Raw genomic sequence first — 17,739 nt, 5'->3', positions numbered from 1 at the left:
AATTATATTTAAGAATATGCATGTATATATTTGAAATTATAATCTTAGATATATTTTTCTATCTATTTATTTTAATTAAATATATTAAATAAATTTTTAAAAGTTGCATAATTACCAAAAATTAAAATTAAACAATATTTATAAAATTTGTAGATATATAAGAAAATAATAATTTTATGATTAAATTTTTATAATTATCTAAAAAAAATTGTATACATTTTTGAAAATTTAATAAAATTGTATAATTTAAAAATATATAATTAAATTATATTTCGAAATTTATAATGTCATATTTGAATATATTTATTTTAATGATGATTTATGAGTTATTCTCATATTCTAAAAAAATTTCCAAAAATATAAATTGACAATAAATGTAATATATGAGTTATTACCATATTTTAAAAAGTTTACCAAAAATATAAATTAACATTAAATGCGATTGTCCATGTCATATTAAGCTATATGATATGTCATCAATTTCGATAGTCATGTCATATTTGTTTTGTGAAATTGATTGTAGAAAAGACTTATGGCAAAATCACCTGGCAAATATAATCTAGGGGATTATCAGGGTAAAAATTCCACGTGGCACCCATTCATTTTATTGAATTCAATTCTTTCAGGCAGCCTCCCTTTCTTGAATTAAATAAAATTCACGCAATATTCATATGAACAAGTTGCAGATGTAAATAGTTTAATATTCTTGGGAACACTTAAAAATGATCTAGGTTTAGGTTATATGTTGTGGCGGTAAATCATATGGATGCTTTTGTGAATTCTTCAATCAACTAATAAGAATAAGTTGAATAATATTATAGAGTATACGCTTAAATTCATGAAGCCTAGATTGACATATTCAAGCAGTATGAGATATACTGAGTTTAACGAAATAAAATAAGTCAAATTGCTTGCCAAACAACAAGAGGATAATAGTCAGTTTATTTTGAATCAGCATGTAAATAATACAGCATATTTAAATTTTATGGCATGGGTCATGAATGATTTGAGAAACCCAAAAGCCAGCTCTTGGGTAATTTAAATAGAAAAAAACTTGTTAGGTGGGCAAAATTTAATTAAGCACAAACGTAATTGTGGTCTATTTTTGCAAACGTTAGTCGCAGTGAAGATTATGCTGATGTAGTCATTAGCAACACTCTTTTGTGGATTATCATATATCATCATATATTAAATGTTACATGTCAATTGTCGAATATTATAACTAAAAATAGTCCATTTCAAAAGGGTCAATGCATTATTTTCTGGATTTAAACTATAAAAATGTCACAATTGTTCTAGATCATAGACCAATACCAAACATCATGCATTATGTAAACAACCATATTTGAGAATCAAATCTATTCAACTTATCGTTTCTTATCACCTCTATGTTGAAACCAACCACACCATATCAATAGATAAAAAAATATAGAGCTATCTGATACGCTATCTGTAATTCTTTATATAACAGAATAACCAAGTGTTGATTTGATTTGATTATACACTAAACAAATTATACTGGGGTAAACGTAGTTCTATAAGAGTACAGTTTTTTTTTCAGAGTTTGATTATGTAATTAACTCGTTACATATGTAGTCTTAAACTAAGTTTGCATAAAATGAGTGAAAGCAAGCATATATTTTTAAGGCCGATTAAGCTATTTATAATTTATTTGCTTACTATCCACTTTTTTTTTTCCGTCAATAGTTTTTTAATTTATAGAAACGGGCCTAGCCTAGAAACAGATTACAATATAAGTCCACTAAATTTACCGGGCTAAAACTCGTTACACAATTGGGCCCATTTCCAGCGGCCCACCTTCAGAAACCTAGACACTACACGGGAGCGAAGCGCGGCCGCCTCGCAGATCAGTCTTTTTGTCGCGTGGACACGTGTTAACATCCTCGACGTCGAGGGTCACGTGTCGCGAGATCATCGCATCACACCCGCTTCTCGTCCTTACCGGAGATCCAACCTTCGGATCAAACCGGCCACACAGGAACTCCGTCGTTCCGAACCTTTTCACCGTAAAGAGCTTATGGGACTCTAATACCGGAGAGAATCAATCGTCATGGCGAGATCTCATCCACCTCCGTTCACCGCAGCCGCCCAAAGCCTCGCATGCAACCTCACACTTTCCGTCGGAGATCTTCCTCTCCTCCGACGCGACCAGAAACAACTCAAAACCACAACTAAACTCCGAAATAAAAAACAAACGGAAAACCTAAACCCTAAAAGACTAGGGGACGAAAGCCGGCGACGTAAAGCTGAGATAGCCTTTACCCCCCGGAAGCTGGATCCGACGACGGCGGAACTAAGGAAGCTTCCCCGCCACGGAGACAAAGGACCGGTGGCGACGGATCTGTGAGAGCCTCCGTCTCCCGGAGCTAGAACTCGAACTACTAATGTCTTGACCGCGCCATCCTTCCCGCAACCGCGTCGTGACTCCAGGAACAGAACCGCGCCGGTTGGAGGCTGGCCAGAGTTCAGACAGGCAGAAGCCGGAGGAGACAAGGAGGAAAAAGGGCTCCGGCGGCGGCACGGACGCTCACGCGCCGGCCGACCGCCGGATCCCTTTTGTAAAGACTTTTCTCTCTCTTGCTTACTATCCACTTACCCGCTTATTTTTTTATATGAAATTCTACTTTTATTTTTAGGCATCTATGATTATTAGTTTACTTAAAGCTCTAAATTGAATGGCTTCGCCTGTTTTCAGCCAAAATGAATGTTTCAAAAGTGAAATCGTTGGGCGACGCATGAGTTGAATGCAATCTATCAGAAAAAATATTCGATGCCCTTTACTTGCTTCTGTTATTTTCATGTAAAATTTGAGTTCATAAAAGTAGGTAAAATTCTATACGAATCTTATTAAATTACATGAATATGATGATATATAGTTAGTTAGCATTTTCATAATGCAAGTCATATACATACAAACAAGCCTCTCTCGATCCAGGGAAAGAGGATTTGAGCCTTTTGTTAATGGATTGGACTCTCAAACATGATGAACATATTCTTTGGGCCTTTAAACTATTTCACATGGAGGACAATATTACGTAGAACGTGATACGATAGTTTTGTGGGACTCATAGAATGTTCATATACGATAGTTTCAATAATTTTACTACACATGCCTCTCTTAAAACTTTGCTATTTTATAACCATAACCATAAAAATGAAACTACGGTATCATATAGAATGTTATCGACCAATCGAAACCGGTTGGTAACTCAATTGGTAATATTTAAAGCGGTTCAGTAACATCCGGTCATTCTCATTGGTTAGCGTTTATATCGGTTTATGGAACTGGTTGGTAATCTTTTATCTCATTTACTGGTTAGTAATATGGTCCGGAATCTTTCCTCCTTTGCAGCTTCCTCTTCTTCCACCTCCATAGACCAAACGAGCATATTTTCTTTTGTCATCTATGTCTTCTAGAATCATTTGATGTCTGGAACCCTTGAGAATTCAACATGCAATGCCAGTATTCAGCTTCATACAAATAACTTATAGCGAAACGCACATAGAATAGTTGGTATGCCTCTGTGGGTGGTGGCGAAGGCTAAGGAGGAGGTAACAATGGCAGTGGTGATGGCTGAGGTGGAGGCAGAGGTGGAATTTCATTACTGCGGAGCTTCGGAGTTTGGAGGCACACTGTAGGAGGCATATGTGACGGCTATCAGCACGGCCCGACGCGGTAGCATACGGCAGCCAATGTAAGGAAGGTTCTCCTCATCATACTTTATCTTTGGACTTTAGAAATAAAAAATGGATTAGTGATGAAAATCCTCTCACTTACACAATGAGTCAAATAGGCAAAGTTCGTAGCCGTTGTCGGAAATGGAAAGATTCCATCATCCACAGATCTTTGGCAAGTTTCCTCTAGAAGCAAACAAACTGACCTAAGGCAGAAAAAATATTTTCTTGCAGATCATTAAAGCAATGTACACACCAAAAAAAATAATTGTATTTTAATTTTTTTAGATTTTAAAGCGAGATTTTCTTCAAAAATATTCTTTAACCTTAATTACTCTAGATGAAAAGGGTATGTGTGTTTAGATGTTTTGGTAAACATAGGTGTGTTTGGTTGTGTCTGTGTACTCTCATATATTCAGATTTGCATATATGTTTGTACAACTATTGCTCATTGCTCTCCTAGTTTCTATTCCTATAACTCCATCTTCATAAAGAGTGGGAAAGAGACATTTCCAGTACACTTATTAGCTATGTGGTCATCTATCTAATTCAGTAACACATTTCTTCGAAGACAACTTTAAGATTAGGTGATATGTGATTGTAGACTAGTGGTTAGAGCCTCTGAAATTTCAGGAAAAAATTACTTACGATACAATCCAAATTGACCCAAAAATTAGAGATTTCAATGTAATTGCTTCGTTGTTTTGATCTCTATTTAGTTAATGGCCAACCAAGAATCCACATATACAGTAAAAACTATGTTAATTAATAATATTAGGACTATGCTATTTTATTAATTTACAAAAGTTTATTTTCTGGATTTTATTTATTTTAGAATATATTTTTATAACAACAACAAAATAATTGATTTTATCATATATACACTAATTTAATTTTTGAAATTAGAAGTTCAAGTTTTTTTTGCTATATTATTTGGTGTATATAAAATATGTTTTATAAAATTTCAATGTGGTTTAGAAATAATTTTACTAAATATAAGAAAAATATATTGAAGTGTTAAGAAAATATAGATATAATTATATTGTGAAATAAAGAAAATGTATATATACAAAATTATTAATTTATGATTTCCACAGGACCATATATTTACATAGGGTGTTTAAAATATTATTATTTTATCGATTTGCGTTATATTTTGAATTTCCAACGAAACCGGAAAAATTATTAATTTATAGTGTATATTAATTTATAGAGTTCTTACTATATATGAATATATACATATTCTATAGGAAATGTGGTCATTTATATTGCATTTGTTTCTTGGTCCACAAAAAGAGTGGAAAACTTCTACAAAGACTCATAGAAAGAGAAAAGGCAGAACGATTTGTTTTTTTGTTCTATTTAAATTTATGATATCCGAAAACAGTAGTACAACAGTCAACAGCTAGACTTTGAAAATTATTTTAATTAAATTATATTATTTATTATATATTTACCTGTATATGTACAATTCCTTTAAAGATATTTTTAACTATGGAAACTTGACAAACACCATAAAATAGGAGAGTGGCATAGTTTTAATAAAAAAATAGCTATTGCATGCAAATTACTGTTGTAGTTTGCCATGTGTTTAATTAAAAAAATTATGAATTTTGACTTCTTAATGTTTATCGACTTGCACAATTAAGATGCCAAGCTTTGAAGATGATTGAAAAGACCACCAAAGCCCGAAATATCCCAGAAGTTCAAATTACTTACCATTTTAGTAAGACCCGGGCGGGTTACAACTCATAAGAGGTTAGTGATCAAGATCACGTTGCTTCACAATCCCATCTTCAGGGCTTTGGTCGATCAATCAAAAAAACGAACCTTACAATGATTTAACGTCCGGAGATACCAAGCTTTGTAAGAAGATCCATTGAGACTCTTGTAATATGAGCCATATTTAACTAGTAGCTTTGTGGCTTGCATTGCATCTACATATTACTATAAGATTAAGCAGCACAATAGGATTTCCTCCACTTCTTTAGTAATAAAGGTATTAAATTATAAATGCTGATAATGATATTAAGAGGGTGATTCAAACCAAAAAAAAAAAAAATGAAAAACACTCGAGCAAATAATCGAGATAGTCTGTTGAATCAAAGATAATTGTTTTTATTTGGAAGGTATCACAAAACTGAGGATGGACCAATAACTTAGTTGAAGTCTGGCTTCTCAGGGTAAGTGCAGCCAGATCTTTGGATCACCACGTTCGAAGCGTAGCATCCAGCCTTCACGCACTCCTCGATGGACTTCTCTTTCACCAACTGTGACATGAATCCTCCCACAAATGCATCACCTGCCAGAGAAGTCAACAGAAAACCAGCAGTTAATATTTCATCATTATGTAACACTGAGAAGCTAATGTTTTGAGCTTATTCTATGATCATGTCTAATAAAGTAAGCCTAGAGTTAAATGTAAGGAGGTTTGGTTATTAAATGAGTACCTGCACCGTTGGTGTCAACAAGCTTCTCCTTTGGGAGAGGGATCACAGGGTACTTCGTCACCTTTCCATCTTGAGCAACGACCACTGGGTCTGCCCCCTGTGTAATCACGGTGGTCCTCTTGTATGTTCCTGTGGCCTTGGGAAGCTGTGAAATCTTGATGGCTATTTGCTCCACATCTTCGGTCTATATATTTATAAACATGTTAAGTATTATCTCTCTGATTCAGAACAGAAGAGTTTGTTGAAATTATTTAGTCGTGTAAGATAATGGTACCTCCCAGCCATGAACCCTGGAGAAGGTTCTTGCCTCTGTCTCATTGCCAAAGACAAAGTCCATGTACCTGTCCGAGCAATGCAGATTGGTTTTTAAGTACATTCACGCAAACATGAAGTCTGTAATAGATAGAATTGATTAGGGAAAGCTTACGGCAAGAACTTCTCCTGCGCATCTTTGAAGAATTCACAGATGAATGGAGCAGAAAGGTTCATTGTGAACACCTTGTTGTTGGCAGCAGCATGCTCAGAAACCAACTGAATGGATTCAGGGGATACTGTGAGGAAGAATCCAGCGATGTAGTAGAACTTGGCCTTCTCAACTACATGAGACATATTTGAATCACAGATATATCAGATTCAGACCATGAAGCAATAAAAAAGAAGTGTTAAAAAGGATGCAGAGATAGGAAAAGGAATTTTACCGAGTGCCCAGTTTTCAGGCTTCTTAAGGTGGTCAACCTTGTAGCAGTTTGCAGCAGAGAGATTGGCAATAAGAGACCTTTCTCCACCGACAACACAGACACCGCAAGTTCCGGTAGGTGCAGACTCATCTTCATAATAGTGAACCTGATTAAAAAAAGAAAGAAAGCATGTTGTCGTGTTAGTACACCTTGATTACAAATTCTGAATTTAGTTTCAACAAACTATGCGCAAAGAGGGCTTACATTGAGACCAGCAGCTGTGGCATCCTTCTTCATAGCCTCACCGTATTTGTCCTTTCCGATGGAGCCCATGTAGCTGGTTGCCCCAGGAATTTGAAGCATCCACTGCAGGCCACCAAGTTATAGAGCACCATTGATTAGCAGTTGTTCAACCCCGAAACAAAAGCGCAAGAAGAAAAAGGAAAAATAATCAACCTGAGCCACTTTGATAGAGTTCTGAGTAGCACCTAAAAAAAAAAAGGATTGAATCATAAAGATATCATCACCGCCACCTTGTCAATTAATTTAAAGGTTTACAGGATCCTTTAAATACAAAAAGAAAAAAAGAAGAGGGAAAACCTCCGGCAATGTATTCAACATTGAACTTGCTACTCATCTCATCATACCTATCATACAAAAGAAGAGAGATGAGATGTCATTTTATTGTTTAAAACCATTCTTGATTACTTGTCAAAGAGTAAAACATTCTTTGATAACATTTTCACATCACTAACCAACATTCTCAAAAGTCAAAATCATTGCAATATTACCCTTTGTCATTTCATTAAACTTCAACCAAATCAAAAGAGCTTTAGATTCTATATACGAAACGCAGATCAGCTTACATAGGCAAATGCTTCTCCTCGGCGAGAATCGCATTGTTCAACTTCACGTCGTATCTGAAAGTCACCATTACAAAGGAGAAGATTTAAATTTTAAATAATCAAATCCAGATCCAAACGAAACGCCTAGAAAGGATTGAAAAGATGGATCTGAGTTGTTTATCTTACTTGGTGAGAAAAGCCTCGTCGACGACGGCAGAGATATCGAGGAGAGGGTTGCCCATTCCGAGAAGGATCCCGTCGTAGTTGTTAGAGGAAGCCATGATGATGAATCTGAGATTTGAGAGAGGATAGAGGTTTAGATTCAGATCTATTATGCTGCTCAAGTTTTGTGGTCAGCCCTCAGTTTATACTCAAATGAGAGCTTAGCTTAGCGGTAGTTGGTGCACCAACGACATCTCTCCTTTTCTTTAGGTTTTTAATTATTTTATTTTAATTATTATAGTAATGTTTTAATTTTTCTCTGTGGGCCCGAGTAAACTATACGCCACTTCACTGAATATTTGATTTGTTTTTCACCAATCATATAGTATGAAGGTAGCAGAAGAACAAGCAAAGATAACTTTGTCAACATCCAAAAGCAATGAAACACACAACTCTTCTCATCTCATGTGTTATATGAATCTCTTTTGCCAAAGTGGTTTTGACACTAAAATAGTGTTATGGTTGGAGAAGACCTTGACTTTAGTGTTGAAATTACATTAAAATAGTGTGGTTTTGACGCTAAAATAGTGTTAGTAGTTGGAGATAAACTTACGGCACTCAAAATATGTTTTAGCGGCAGAAACAAAGGTAATAGATCTTAAGCACATGCCTGTGTTCTTTTATTGCTCTAATCGTAATCAATTGAGAAACAAGAAGAATTTTGGAGGGCTGTATAAGGAGGTTTAAAAGCCTCCCCCAAAGGAAGATTCGGTAAAGAATTTGAGCATCTTTTACGATTGTTGTTGTTCAGAGATGGTCACAGATTGCCTTTGTGAAGTCCGTGGTGGTCGAACTACCTCCAAGATCCGCCGTTCTGTATTTCCCCTCGGCTATGGTGTTGATGATTGCGCTGTGTATCTGTTCTGCTTGTTCGTTCAGCTTCAGGTGACGTAACATCATCACTCCACTCAGTAGCAACGCTGTTGGGTTCGCCAAGTTCTACACATCACCAAGAACCAACCAATTCTAAGTAACTTGATTAGCTTTCTTTATTAGGACAAGAGTTGATGCAAGTTTTACTTGCTTTTGTAGCAGTGATAAAATATGATATGATGATATACTAATTGTTTTACCTTTCCAGCGATATCAGGAGCAGAACCGTGAACTGCTTCGGCTAAGGCTACTCCATCTTCCCCTATATTACAACTGGCGTCAAAAAAAATAAGATAATTAGCTCATAATCATATTAAACAATAAAGATGAAGGAACAAAGATTTTACCTCGGAGTCAATCCTAGTCCTCCAACCAATCCAGCACACAAGTCGCTGATAATGTCACCGTACAGGTTTGGCATCACCAATACGTCAAACAGTGCTGGGTTTTTCACAAGCTGCACGGCATCTCTAAGGTTATCTCATTCACATATTCTACACAAAATAATAATATAAACTCTCCCAAACTAAAATATGGCTTACCATCATACAGCAGTTGTCGATAACAACCTCCTCGTAAGTTATCTCAGGATACTTCTCAGCAACCTCACGACAACACTGCAAACAAAAAACAAAAAAAAACAAAAAAATGAAAAAAGACTAAGCAGACACTAATAATCATAAAAAGCTAAATGAGCAGACCTTGAGGAAAAGACCATCAGTTTTCTGCATAATATTAGCTTTATGAATAGCAGAAACCCTCTCTCTCCCATGAGTCTTAGCATAGTGAAAAGCATACTCCGCAACTCTCAAACTCGCCTGACGTGTAATGATCTTAAGACTCTCCACCACACCTCTAACAACCTATATAACACGTGTCACAAATCAGAAAACAATTCCAACAAAGAACTAAACCATGAATTGCTTCAAAACCAAAACCTGATGTTCAAGCCCACTGTACTCTCCCTCAGTGTTCTCCCTAATGGTGATGAGATTAACATCGTCGTAACGAGTCTTGTAACCAGGAAGACTGTAGCAGGGTCTAACATTGGCGTATAGATTCAGCTCTTTCCTAAGAGTCAAGTTCAAAGAACGGTGACCTTTCCCGATAGGAGTCGCCATTGGACCTTTCAGACCAACTTTGTTTCTACGCACGGATTCGAGACTCTCCCACGTCAAGAAACTCTGCGTTCTCGGATCAATCTCAGTGCTAACATAATGTTCTTCCCAGTTAATCGGCACACCGGCCGTTGTAAACACCTAACACAAAAACAGGCATAAGTTTTTCAAAAAAAATCTCTAATAAAAAGTTTAAAAGAGAAAACCTTTTTGACGGATTCAGCGATCTCGGGGCCGATCCCGTCGCCAGGGAACAAGGTTGCGGTGATTGGAGTGGTGGAGGAGCAGAAAGTCCTAGCGGCGGAAGTGGCTGCGGTTGAGGTGGAGTTCGCCGTCCCAAGGATCTGGCTCGATCGGTTTCCGATCAGCCGTCTCGCGAAGTTTGCTGCCATGGTCATCTCTTACAACGCTGAAACAAAAAAAATGATTCGACGGACAGAGAATTATTCTGCGTTAGGACAAAAGTTGGAAGACTTCTTTTACAGCGAATGTGTTTCTTCTTCCGTTAAAAAACGCCGCGTAGTTTTGAATACTTTAGTGGATTGAAGTGAAACGGCACAAAGTAGGTATGCGAAACTATGAAACGGAACGTAGTGTCTTCTGGACAACCCAAGCCCAATAAAGAGGTTATTTTTGTTTCAGTAAAGACAAAATAGGGTAGAGAAAGTCACGAAAGCCTTCTCATGCTTAACCGAGACAGGCCCTAAACTTTGAAGAGAATTACAGACATAAGCTCCCAAAAACAATTTTTAAATCCTCAAATCTGTAGAAAAAAAATTAATAGAAATCTTTAATAAATAGCCTATGCCCCGTATCAAACTATACAAACTGAATCCGGTTTGTAGCTAAGGCCACTACGACATGATATGTATATTACATTTCTTTTTGATCAAACGATATGTATATTACATTTCTTTTTTGATCAAACGATATGTATATTACATTACATAACATTACAACAAGAGAAAAAGGAAGAGCTATAAAAATCTGAAGCAACCCAAATCCATGTTTTTCTTTTCTTTAATACACAATAATGAAGCAGATGAACAATCAAAACCAGAGCCGGCTCTGGACCCAAACAGATGAAGCATGTGCCAGCGTAATAACTATTTAAACGGCCACATTTTACTAAAAACTCTATGTGGTCTAGTGGTTTAATGAACTCTACAGTTCTATGGGAAGCTGGGTTGGAGGCCATTAATGTGCATAATTTTTTTAGCCTTTTTTTTTGTTTTAAGCTTGTGGCTTTGAAAAGTCTTGGACCGGCTCTGATCAAAACCCAACAGTTTGGATTTTTCGGCTTTTTCTCTTTGATCATTTCATCATGAGACTCTAATGTTCTTCTTCAACCAAATGATCAGTACACATACGCTGGATTCATGTTCTTTCTCGAACCGGGTCCATTCTGATTCATACCTCCCACTTTATTAGATAACCGACGTATACCGAGATAAAGTTAGAAATGCTCTAAATACAATTAATACGGTTTTCGGTTTTACCTTAATAAGTCAAAATCATTTTTTTATAATTGTGGTGTAATTCCAAAGGCTTTCTAGGTCCAATGATATGAATCTCTCAGCAAGATAGATAGGAGAAGATGAAAACTTTTGAAAACATAGTGCCGTCTAGAACAAGAAAAAAATAGCTAATCTGATTCGATCATCGAGGTTCTGATCTTTCTACCTAATTAATTTTTTCTTTTTAAAGAGAAGATAATACTAGTAGTTTGATCCAGCGGACAGGTTCTTGTTAATTGGCTTGCTTTTCTTGATCCTTAGGCTTGCAACATTCTGATTTCTTCTTGAAATTAAGCTTCCTGGTGAAATTCTTCCAGCTTCTTTTAGACCTCACCAGCTTCTGAAGTTCTTGTTTCATGCTCATGCACTCTTTCTCCAGCTCAGAAACTCGTTCCCTCACGTTCTCACCTCTAGGTTTAAGTACACAACCATTGCCACCATTCTGGTGCTCCGGGTTGTCTAGATTCTCAGAGACAAAGAACCAGCTTGATATAGATGTCCTGAGCCTAAGCTGCTCGAAAAAGAGAACCTGAACAATCACCCTAAGAGGCAGCCTCTCGTTCTGAGCTGCATGTGCGCTAGCTTCCAGTGAGAGCTTCTGGCAGTTCATGAGTCTACATATATGCTCTCTTTCCGAATCTGTAATCCAAGGATGTGCCTGAAAAAATCGCTAATATTAATACATGTATTGGTTTGGTTCAAAAACTTAAAAATAATAATAATAATAATAATACATGTGCTGAAAAAATAATAATAATACATGTATTGGCTAATATTAAGAATAGTGTTGTTGTTACCTTCAAGAACACGTCAACTGCATGATAGACTCCATCGTCTAGTGGTCTTGCATAATCAGGGACAGCAGCAGCTATGGCTTCAAACTTCGCCAGCTTCAAGTTAACATCAGGTGCCACCTCAGCTAGATAACCGTCGACAAGAGTTGCCACTAGCGTTGGAGGAGTTAGCATTTCGGCTCCATCCTTCACCAAATGTCCTTCTTCGATGATGCAAGGAGAAGGGACGATGCCTGCTTGTTCGGTCGATGAGACAAACTGTTCTATCATCCTCAGAACGCACTCAACATCATAAAGCGTTTCAGAGTATCCCATGTTTGGTATCAGAAGATCCACTAAAGCAGCTTGCTCAAGCTGGTTTCCTATAAGTCTCTCAAGATTCTCCCTCGAGGATTGGCTTGTGTGCAACACCATCGCGGTCTGAAGCAGCCTGAGGAGAAACTTGGTCGGGTTTACACCTTTCTTGGTCGGAAGCAAACCGATAATCTCTTCGAGAGCATCTTTTTGTTCGGCTTCAGAAGTGTTCGGTGTCTCGATCACTTGCTCATCCATGGTCACTTGTCTATTCATTAGAGGAACATGTTTCTTTGTATAGTACATAACAGCCATGGAAATGTTCTCAAGCTTCATGCCTCGTGATTCGATAGCTGTAATGAGTCTTTTGAAGAGAGACAAGTTGAGAAAAGAAGCATCATCAAACCACCAATCTTCACCTGCAAGGCAAACCACCCAAATAACCGTTTAGAGCATATAATTGTAGTAAATTTATTATGAACCTAACATTGACTAACTTTTCTACAAAATTAAAATTATAAAGTTATTTTCACCAATTATTAATAGAGTTGAAATATTTTATGAGAATGTAATTTGATTCATATAGGCTTTGATCGGTAACATGTAGTACACTTGATTTAGGTTGAGTTAAGCATATAAATCAAAAATGTTACCAATCATGAATTAGTTTTAAGATTTTGAATTTGTGTTTGAGTTATAGTTGATTATAATTGAGTTACAATTTTGAGTTATAACCTTTGTAAAAATGATAACTCAAATCAAAAATCTACATCAACAAAAAACTCATGTATTAAGATTTGAGTTAAAGAAAAGTTTGAGTTTGTCAATTAACTACCCACTACCTTTTGAATATTAACAATTTAAAAAAATTACAATACATAACACGTAGCCTTTACGTCTAATTTATATTATTTAATACAATATACTTAACAATTTATTATGGTTATATACTAGTTAGCCAAAGTTTTTCTCTAATTTACCAAAAAAGCTTTTCTAAAATCACTTTTTCATTTTAATTAGTTAAAAAAATCTATAATTTTAGTTGTTAATTTTCTTTGGTGATTAAAAAGTTATGTAAATAAAATATTTGTATAAGTTCCAATTAAATAGTCAATTAAATTTTTCTTTTAATTTTTATTTTTTAATATTGTTTGCATTTTTATTTTTTAATGTTGTTTGGTAATTAAAAATTCATGTACACAAAATTTCAACATCCTTAGTTAATTTTGATTTATTTATTTTGTTTTTTCAAATTTTCTTATTAAAATATTATTTATATTTTAAAATAATATATACTGCGACTTATACATCAAAAATGTTACCAATCAAATAATATTGATAAAATAATAACTCACATTTTTACTGCGAACTCACCACATAAATTTACAGTTTCTACCACATAGTTTTTGCTGCAAGTTACATCAAATCGTACATTTTATTGTAACTCAACTCTAATACCAGTCGAAGCCATAATAAATATAAAAAATAAAATATTAGTAGTGTTATTAAAATTTTATTTAACATCTAAAAATGTTGGAGTAGCATTGTTCACCTGTTGGTTGCAGCATCTTTCCCGACGGTGAGATTCCGTTCCACAAGTGAGATTCATCTTCAGTGTTCTGCCCGCTCGTTGCGTTCTTGGGCCAGTTGAAAAGGCTTGGGTCAGCACAAGCTTTGATAGCTAAAGAATCAACACACCTCGAGATGATGTGAAGATCTTCAGCGTGATCAGTTACGTCCTCGCATGTCTGAAGAGCTTTGATGGAGTCTGTCCAGTTACCAAACACTTCGTTGAGGAAAGTCTCTGTCATACCGACAAGATTCCCTTCTCCGTAGTTATCAGTCATCTCAAGGTACTCGGCTGCACATCTTAGGCTAACAACGTTGAATGCAGTAAGCTCGATTTTCACACCGTAGCAAAATTTTGTTATGAGTTCGAACGTTTTGCCGCCTCCGGGTATGTCATCTAGACTCAAAACACAGCTTGATCCATCATCACTTGAAGACTCTTCGATTAGCTTCTCAAGAAGCCCACTTCTAGAGAGCAATGGAAACTATATATAAACCGCAAATCAAGAAACGCATTACACAATTAGCAACAAATATATTATTATAACCAAAGCTTAAGCGAAAAAATAAGAAATATATATATTATAGTTAATCATCAAGCTTTCACATTATGCAATTTCATCATATCTAGAAGTAAACAAGATCTAAAAATAGAAGATAAGTACAAGTTATATTTATTGTCCAAAAAAGGTACAAGTTATGTAACCTTGTGGAGATGAAACTTCATGTCTCCAACTTCTATGGTAACATCACTCACCAATCCTGTGGTGCAAAGCCTGTAGACGAGAGACATAACATCACCCCAAAACAAATCTATCACTGATGTCACAAATCAATGAAAGCTAACACTTTTCTTTGTATATCATAATTATTAAAAAAAAATCTTATTGTGGTGCATCACTACTGTTTTTTTTTTCACTACTGTTTCTTGTTAAGTTATATACGTCAAATACAAAACTTAAATTCTTAACACGTATTGAATACATACAAATGCATTATGCATGCATGTTTACGTAAAATGCAGAAAAGCGTACCAGGTTTGGCCTTCGCGATGGAAAGCTTCGGATTTGGAGCCAAGTCTCATAAACGCCATTTTGGAAGAAAAGCTTCTCAGAGTCTTCTGAGCTCGTAATGAAAGAGGGTACGTAGTAAAAACTGAGAAGAGAGGATAGATAAAAGAAAGAGGGAGAAATTTTAGGACAAATATTTTTAGCAAATTCTAGAGAGATAAGGAACAGGTCTCTAGCAGAAGAATGAGGAGAAAAATGTGGTCTTGGACTTCTGAATTTTTCTGCTTCTTGAAAAGTTCAATAAACTAAGAAAGTTTCGTGGGTTTCTGTTCATTAATAAATGGCGTGTTCTTATACCAAGATACACATATGCACGATGCACGAACTATCATTTATATGAATGTCTATGTGTTGATGTTTGCAAGCCTCCCGGTTTATTAGTTAGTATTAGTTTTGATATTATGTACATATAAAATCAATGTAGCACAACAAAGTGGGTTTTGGAAATATAATTATGGGCTTTAACACACATATAAAAACATACAATGCATTGTCTTCGTGCTCGTGCAATGCCTTTAGGACTTTAGAATTTTCAGTCTACACGACATCGCCTATTTTAAAATCAAAACAATAATGTTAAAGCATTAACTATCATGAAATTGAGAGGATAGAACTTAGATCATATTGTACATTCATACACATACGTGAGAGACTGAACTTAATCTAAAGTTTCTAACTAATTTTCCTATAAGATAAGGTTAAAATTTATAATATAATAAGAAAACATCAACTAAGGCGGTTTCATATAGTTTGCTCAAAGAAAACCCCAATATATAATATTTATAATTTACTTATGTATATTTTATTTTGATATGAACGTCAATCCTTTGGCTGATATCATCTAATTGGCGTGAGATCGTACTTCTAATCTTTTTCTTCAGCCAATGTTATTAGTTTTTAAAAATCAATATAACTCCTAACTTAACTATTAAATATACAGAAGAATATATACATATATATTTATATGTACAGAAATTCAAAGTGTAACTTAGTTTATTTTGTGGACTATTGCAATCGAGCAAAACCATTATGTCGTATTATACCAAACTAAGGGCGCCGCTTGTTTGCCACTTGACTCTGCATATCTGTATGCAACAGACTGATTACCACATTCAACACATCTCCTACACTATTCGATTTCGATTTCTCATTCTTTATTTACCAAACCATTGCTTTCTTTGAGTTAGTGCGTATATCTTTTATTTCATGTCAAACTTTGGTACCTATCATAGATCCAAATACTCTTTTGAATTTTTTTATCACATAGTTTTACGTTTGCATATACATTAATTTATCCTGACTGGTTAACAAAATTTATGTTTTCAATATAAACATCAGTTTTGAAGTAGTATTACACAACAAATATCACTAGTGTTTGCGTTGATAATAGTCGGCTCTCTGGTTGTTTTAAAGACAAATTTACATTTTGCCAAACTTACGAAGCAAGTAATGCATATTAGCCAGAGAAAAGGAAGATTGCAACTTTTCACAAACCCATCAAAAAGAAAAGGGAAAAAAAAAAGCCAAATCTTGAACTGTTGTTGCAAAAGCATAGCAGAGAGTGGGAGACACGGAAATATAAATTGCAGTAACTTTCAATGACTGTATCATTATTATCTTTTTCTTCTTTTTAGAAAAGTAATTAATAAAAGAAATATCATCTCAACTTTATAATACAGTACGTAATCTAGCGTTTCTCTTTGATGTTTGTGAAATGTAAAAAATAAAAATGTACAAAACACATCATATCTAGCTGAAGACTTTTATGGCCTATCGTTTACTACCTACGGTTCAAATCGCGACCTTTGGTAGACGTGACACTTGGTATATATATATATGACCATTAAGGTTTTAAAATCTTCGAATAGAAAGTTCTGGGAAGAATTAAATGCTGGAATGACTAATCCGGTTTTTGTTTGTTGGCTAGTTTGTGGAAATCTCACAAAGACTTCTATATGTATAGTTAATATTCATTCTGTCATTTATTTGATTCAATATAGTCAAGAAAATGAAGATGTATGTTAAAAAAAAGAAAATGAATGATGATGAACAAGATTTAGGTCACCTTCGTTCAACAATGAATCTTTTTGTGTCTTAAATTTTATGATTAGTCATTATATATTAGTTTATTGTAAATATGACTATAGTATTGCTCTCGTTGTTATTTGTTATTGATCACGTATTGCTTTGATTAATCAGTGAATGTTACACTACAAGAAAACAGCGGTATTCTAACGGACATTCCGACGGAAAATGAAATCCTCGGAATTTCCCGAGGAATTTCCGAGGAAACCAAAAATTTGGGTTTCCTCGGAATATACCGACGGAATTCCGAGGAAACATCAATCCGTCGGAATATTCCGAGGAAATTCCGACGAACTAGTGATCGATCGATGCGTTTTTGGACATAAATACATCGATCGATCCGTTTATAAAAAAACATTCGAGATTTTGAAACCCCAAACACTAGTTCCTCAGAATTTCCTCGGAATATTCCGAGGAAATTCCGAGGAAATAAGGTTTTTAAACCGAAAACAACGTTTTGCGGTTTGAATAACACCTATATAACCCTTATTAAGTGTCTTACGTTCATTATGAAGTCAAAAATTTGTTC

General features: G+C 35.2%; 3 protein-coding genes across 3 annotated transcripts; all 3 read right to left on the bottom strand.

The window, feature by feature from the left end:
• Positions 1 to 5,682: 5,682 nt before the first annotated feature.
• On the bottom strand, positions 5,683 to 8,085 carry LOC106328598 (adenosine kinase 2). The gene is made up of 10 exons (XM_013767073.1): positions 7,855 to 8,085; positions 7,690 to 7,743; positions 7,424 to 7,470; positions 7,280 to 7,311; positions 7,088 to 7,189; positions 6,845 to 6,989; positions 6,574 to 6,742; positions 6,421 to 6,487; positions 6,147 to 6,330; positions 5,683 to 5,998 (listed from the first exon to the last, which is right to left on the bottom strand). Exons 1-10 carry the CDS (start codon positions 7,947 to 7,949, stop codon positions 5,856 to 5,858), a joined length of 1,038 nt encoding a protein of 345 aa, XP_013622527.1. The 5' UTR covers positions 7,950 to 8,085; the 3' UTR covers positions 5,683 to 5,855.
• Positions 8,086 to 8,458: 373 nt separating this feature from the next.
• Positions 8,459 to 10,352, bottom strand: LOC106328742 (isocitrate dehydrogenase [NAD] catalytic subunit 5, mitochondrial). Its single transcript, XM_013767246.1, has 7 exons — positions 10,088 to 10,352; positions 9,702 to 10,022; positions 9,465 to 9,626; positions 9,306 to 9,380; positions 9,111 to 9,220; positions 8,964 to 9,036; positions 8,459 to 8,829 (listed from the first exon to the last, which is right to left on the bottom strand). Exons 1-7 carry the CDS (start codon positions 10,277 to 10,279, stop codon positions 8,638 to 8,640), a joined length of 1,125 nt encoding a protein of 374 aa, XP_013622700.1. The 5' UTR covers positions 10,280 to 10,352; the 3' UTR covers positions 8,459 to 8,637.
• Positions 10,353 to 11,452: 1,100 nt separating this feature from the next.
• LOC106333026 (BTB/POZ domain-containing protein At5g03250) lies at positions 11,453 to 15,219 on the bottom strand. Its single transcript, XM_013771512.1, has 5 exons — positions 15,090 to 15,219; positions 14,762 to 14,831; positions 14,039 to 14,540; positions 12,196 to 12,905; positions 11,453 to 12,056 (listed from the first exon to the last, which is right to left on the bottom strand). Exons 1-5 carry the CDS (start codon positions 15,146 to 15,148, stop codon positions 11,631 to 11,633), a joined length of 1,767 nt encoding a protein of 588 aa, XP_013626966.1. The 5' UTR covers positions 15,149 to 15,219; the 3' UTR covers positions 11,453 to 11,630.
• Between the last annotated feature and the right edge of the window lie 2,520 nt (positions 15,220 to 17,739).

Source organism: Brassica oleracea, chromosome C3 (genome assembly GCF_000695525.1).
Source record: "Brassica oleracea var. oleracea cultivar TO1000 chromosome C3, BOL, whole genome shotgun sequence".
Lineage (NCBI taxonomy): Eukaryota > Viridiplantae > Streptophyta > Magnoliopsida > Brassicales > Brassicaceae > Brassica > Brassica oleracea.
Note: the sequence above shows the minus strand (reverse complement) of the source record. Positions and strands in the feature narration are given on the sequence as shown.

Excerpts from the sequence above, each read along its gene's own strand:
- LOC106328742 (XM_013767246.1), bottom strand. The coding sequence starts at position 10,279 with ATGACCATGGCAGCAAACTTCGCGAGACGGCTGATCGGAAACCGATCG. Across the intron at positions 9,627-9,701 it reads ACAGTGGGCTTGAACATCAG|GTTGTTAGAGGTGTGGTGGA; the intron begins GTTTTGGTTTTG and ends CGTGTTATATAG. Across the intron at positions 9,221-9,305 it reads TCGACAACTGCTGTATGATG|CTTGTGAAAAACCCAGCACT; the intron begins GTAAGCCATATT and ends GATGCCGTGCAG.
- LOC106328598 (XM_013767073.1), bottom strand. The coding sequence starts at position 7,949 with ATGGCTTCCTCTAACAACTACGACGGGATCCTTCTCGGAATGGGCAAC. Across the intron at positions 7,744-7,854 it reads GACGAGGCTTTTCTCACCAA|ATACGACGTGAAGTTGAACA; the intron begins GTAAGATAAACA and ends GGTGACTTTCAG. Across the intron at positions 6,743-6,844 it reads GCCTGAAAACTGGGCACTCG|TTGAGAAGGCCAAGTTCTAC; the intron begins GTAAAATTCCTT and ends TGTCTCATGTAG.
- LOC106333026 (XM_013771512.1), bottom strand. The coding sequence starts at position 15,148 with ATGGCGTTTATGAGACTTGGCTCCAAATCCGAAGCTTTCCATCGCGAA. Across the intron at positions 14,541-14,761 it reads TGAAGTTTCATCTCCACAAG|TTTCCATTGCTCTCTAGAAG; the intron begins GTTACATAACTT and ends GTTTATATATAG. Across the intron at positions 12,906-14,038 it reads AAAGATGCTGCAACCAACAG|GTGAAGATTGGTGGTTTGAT; the intron begins GTGAACAATGCT and ends TTTGCCTTGCAG.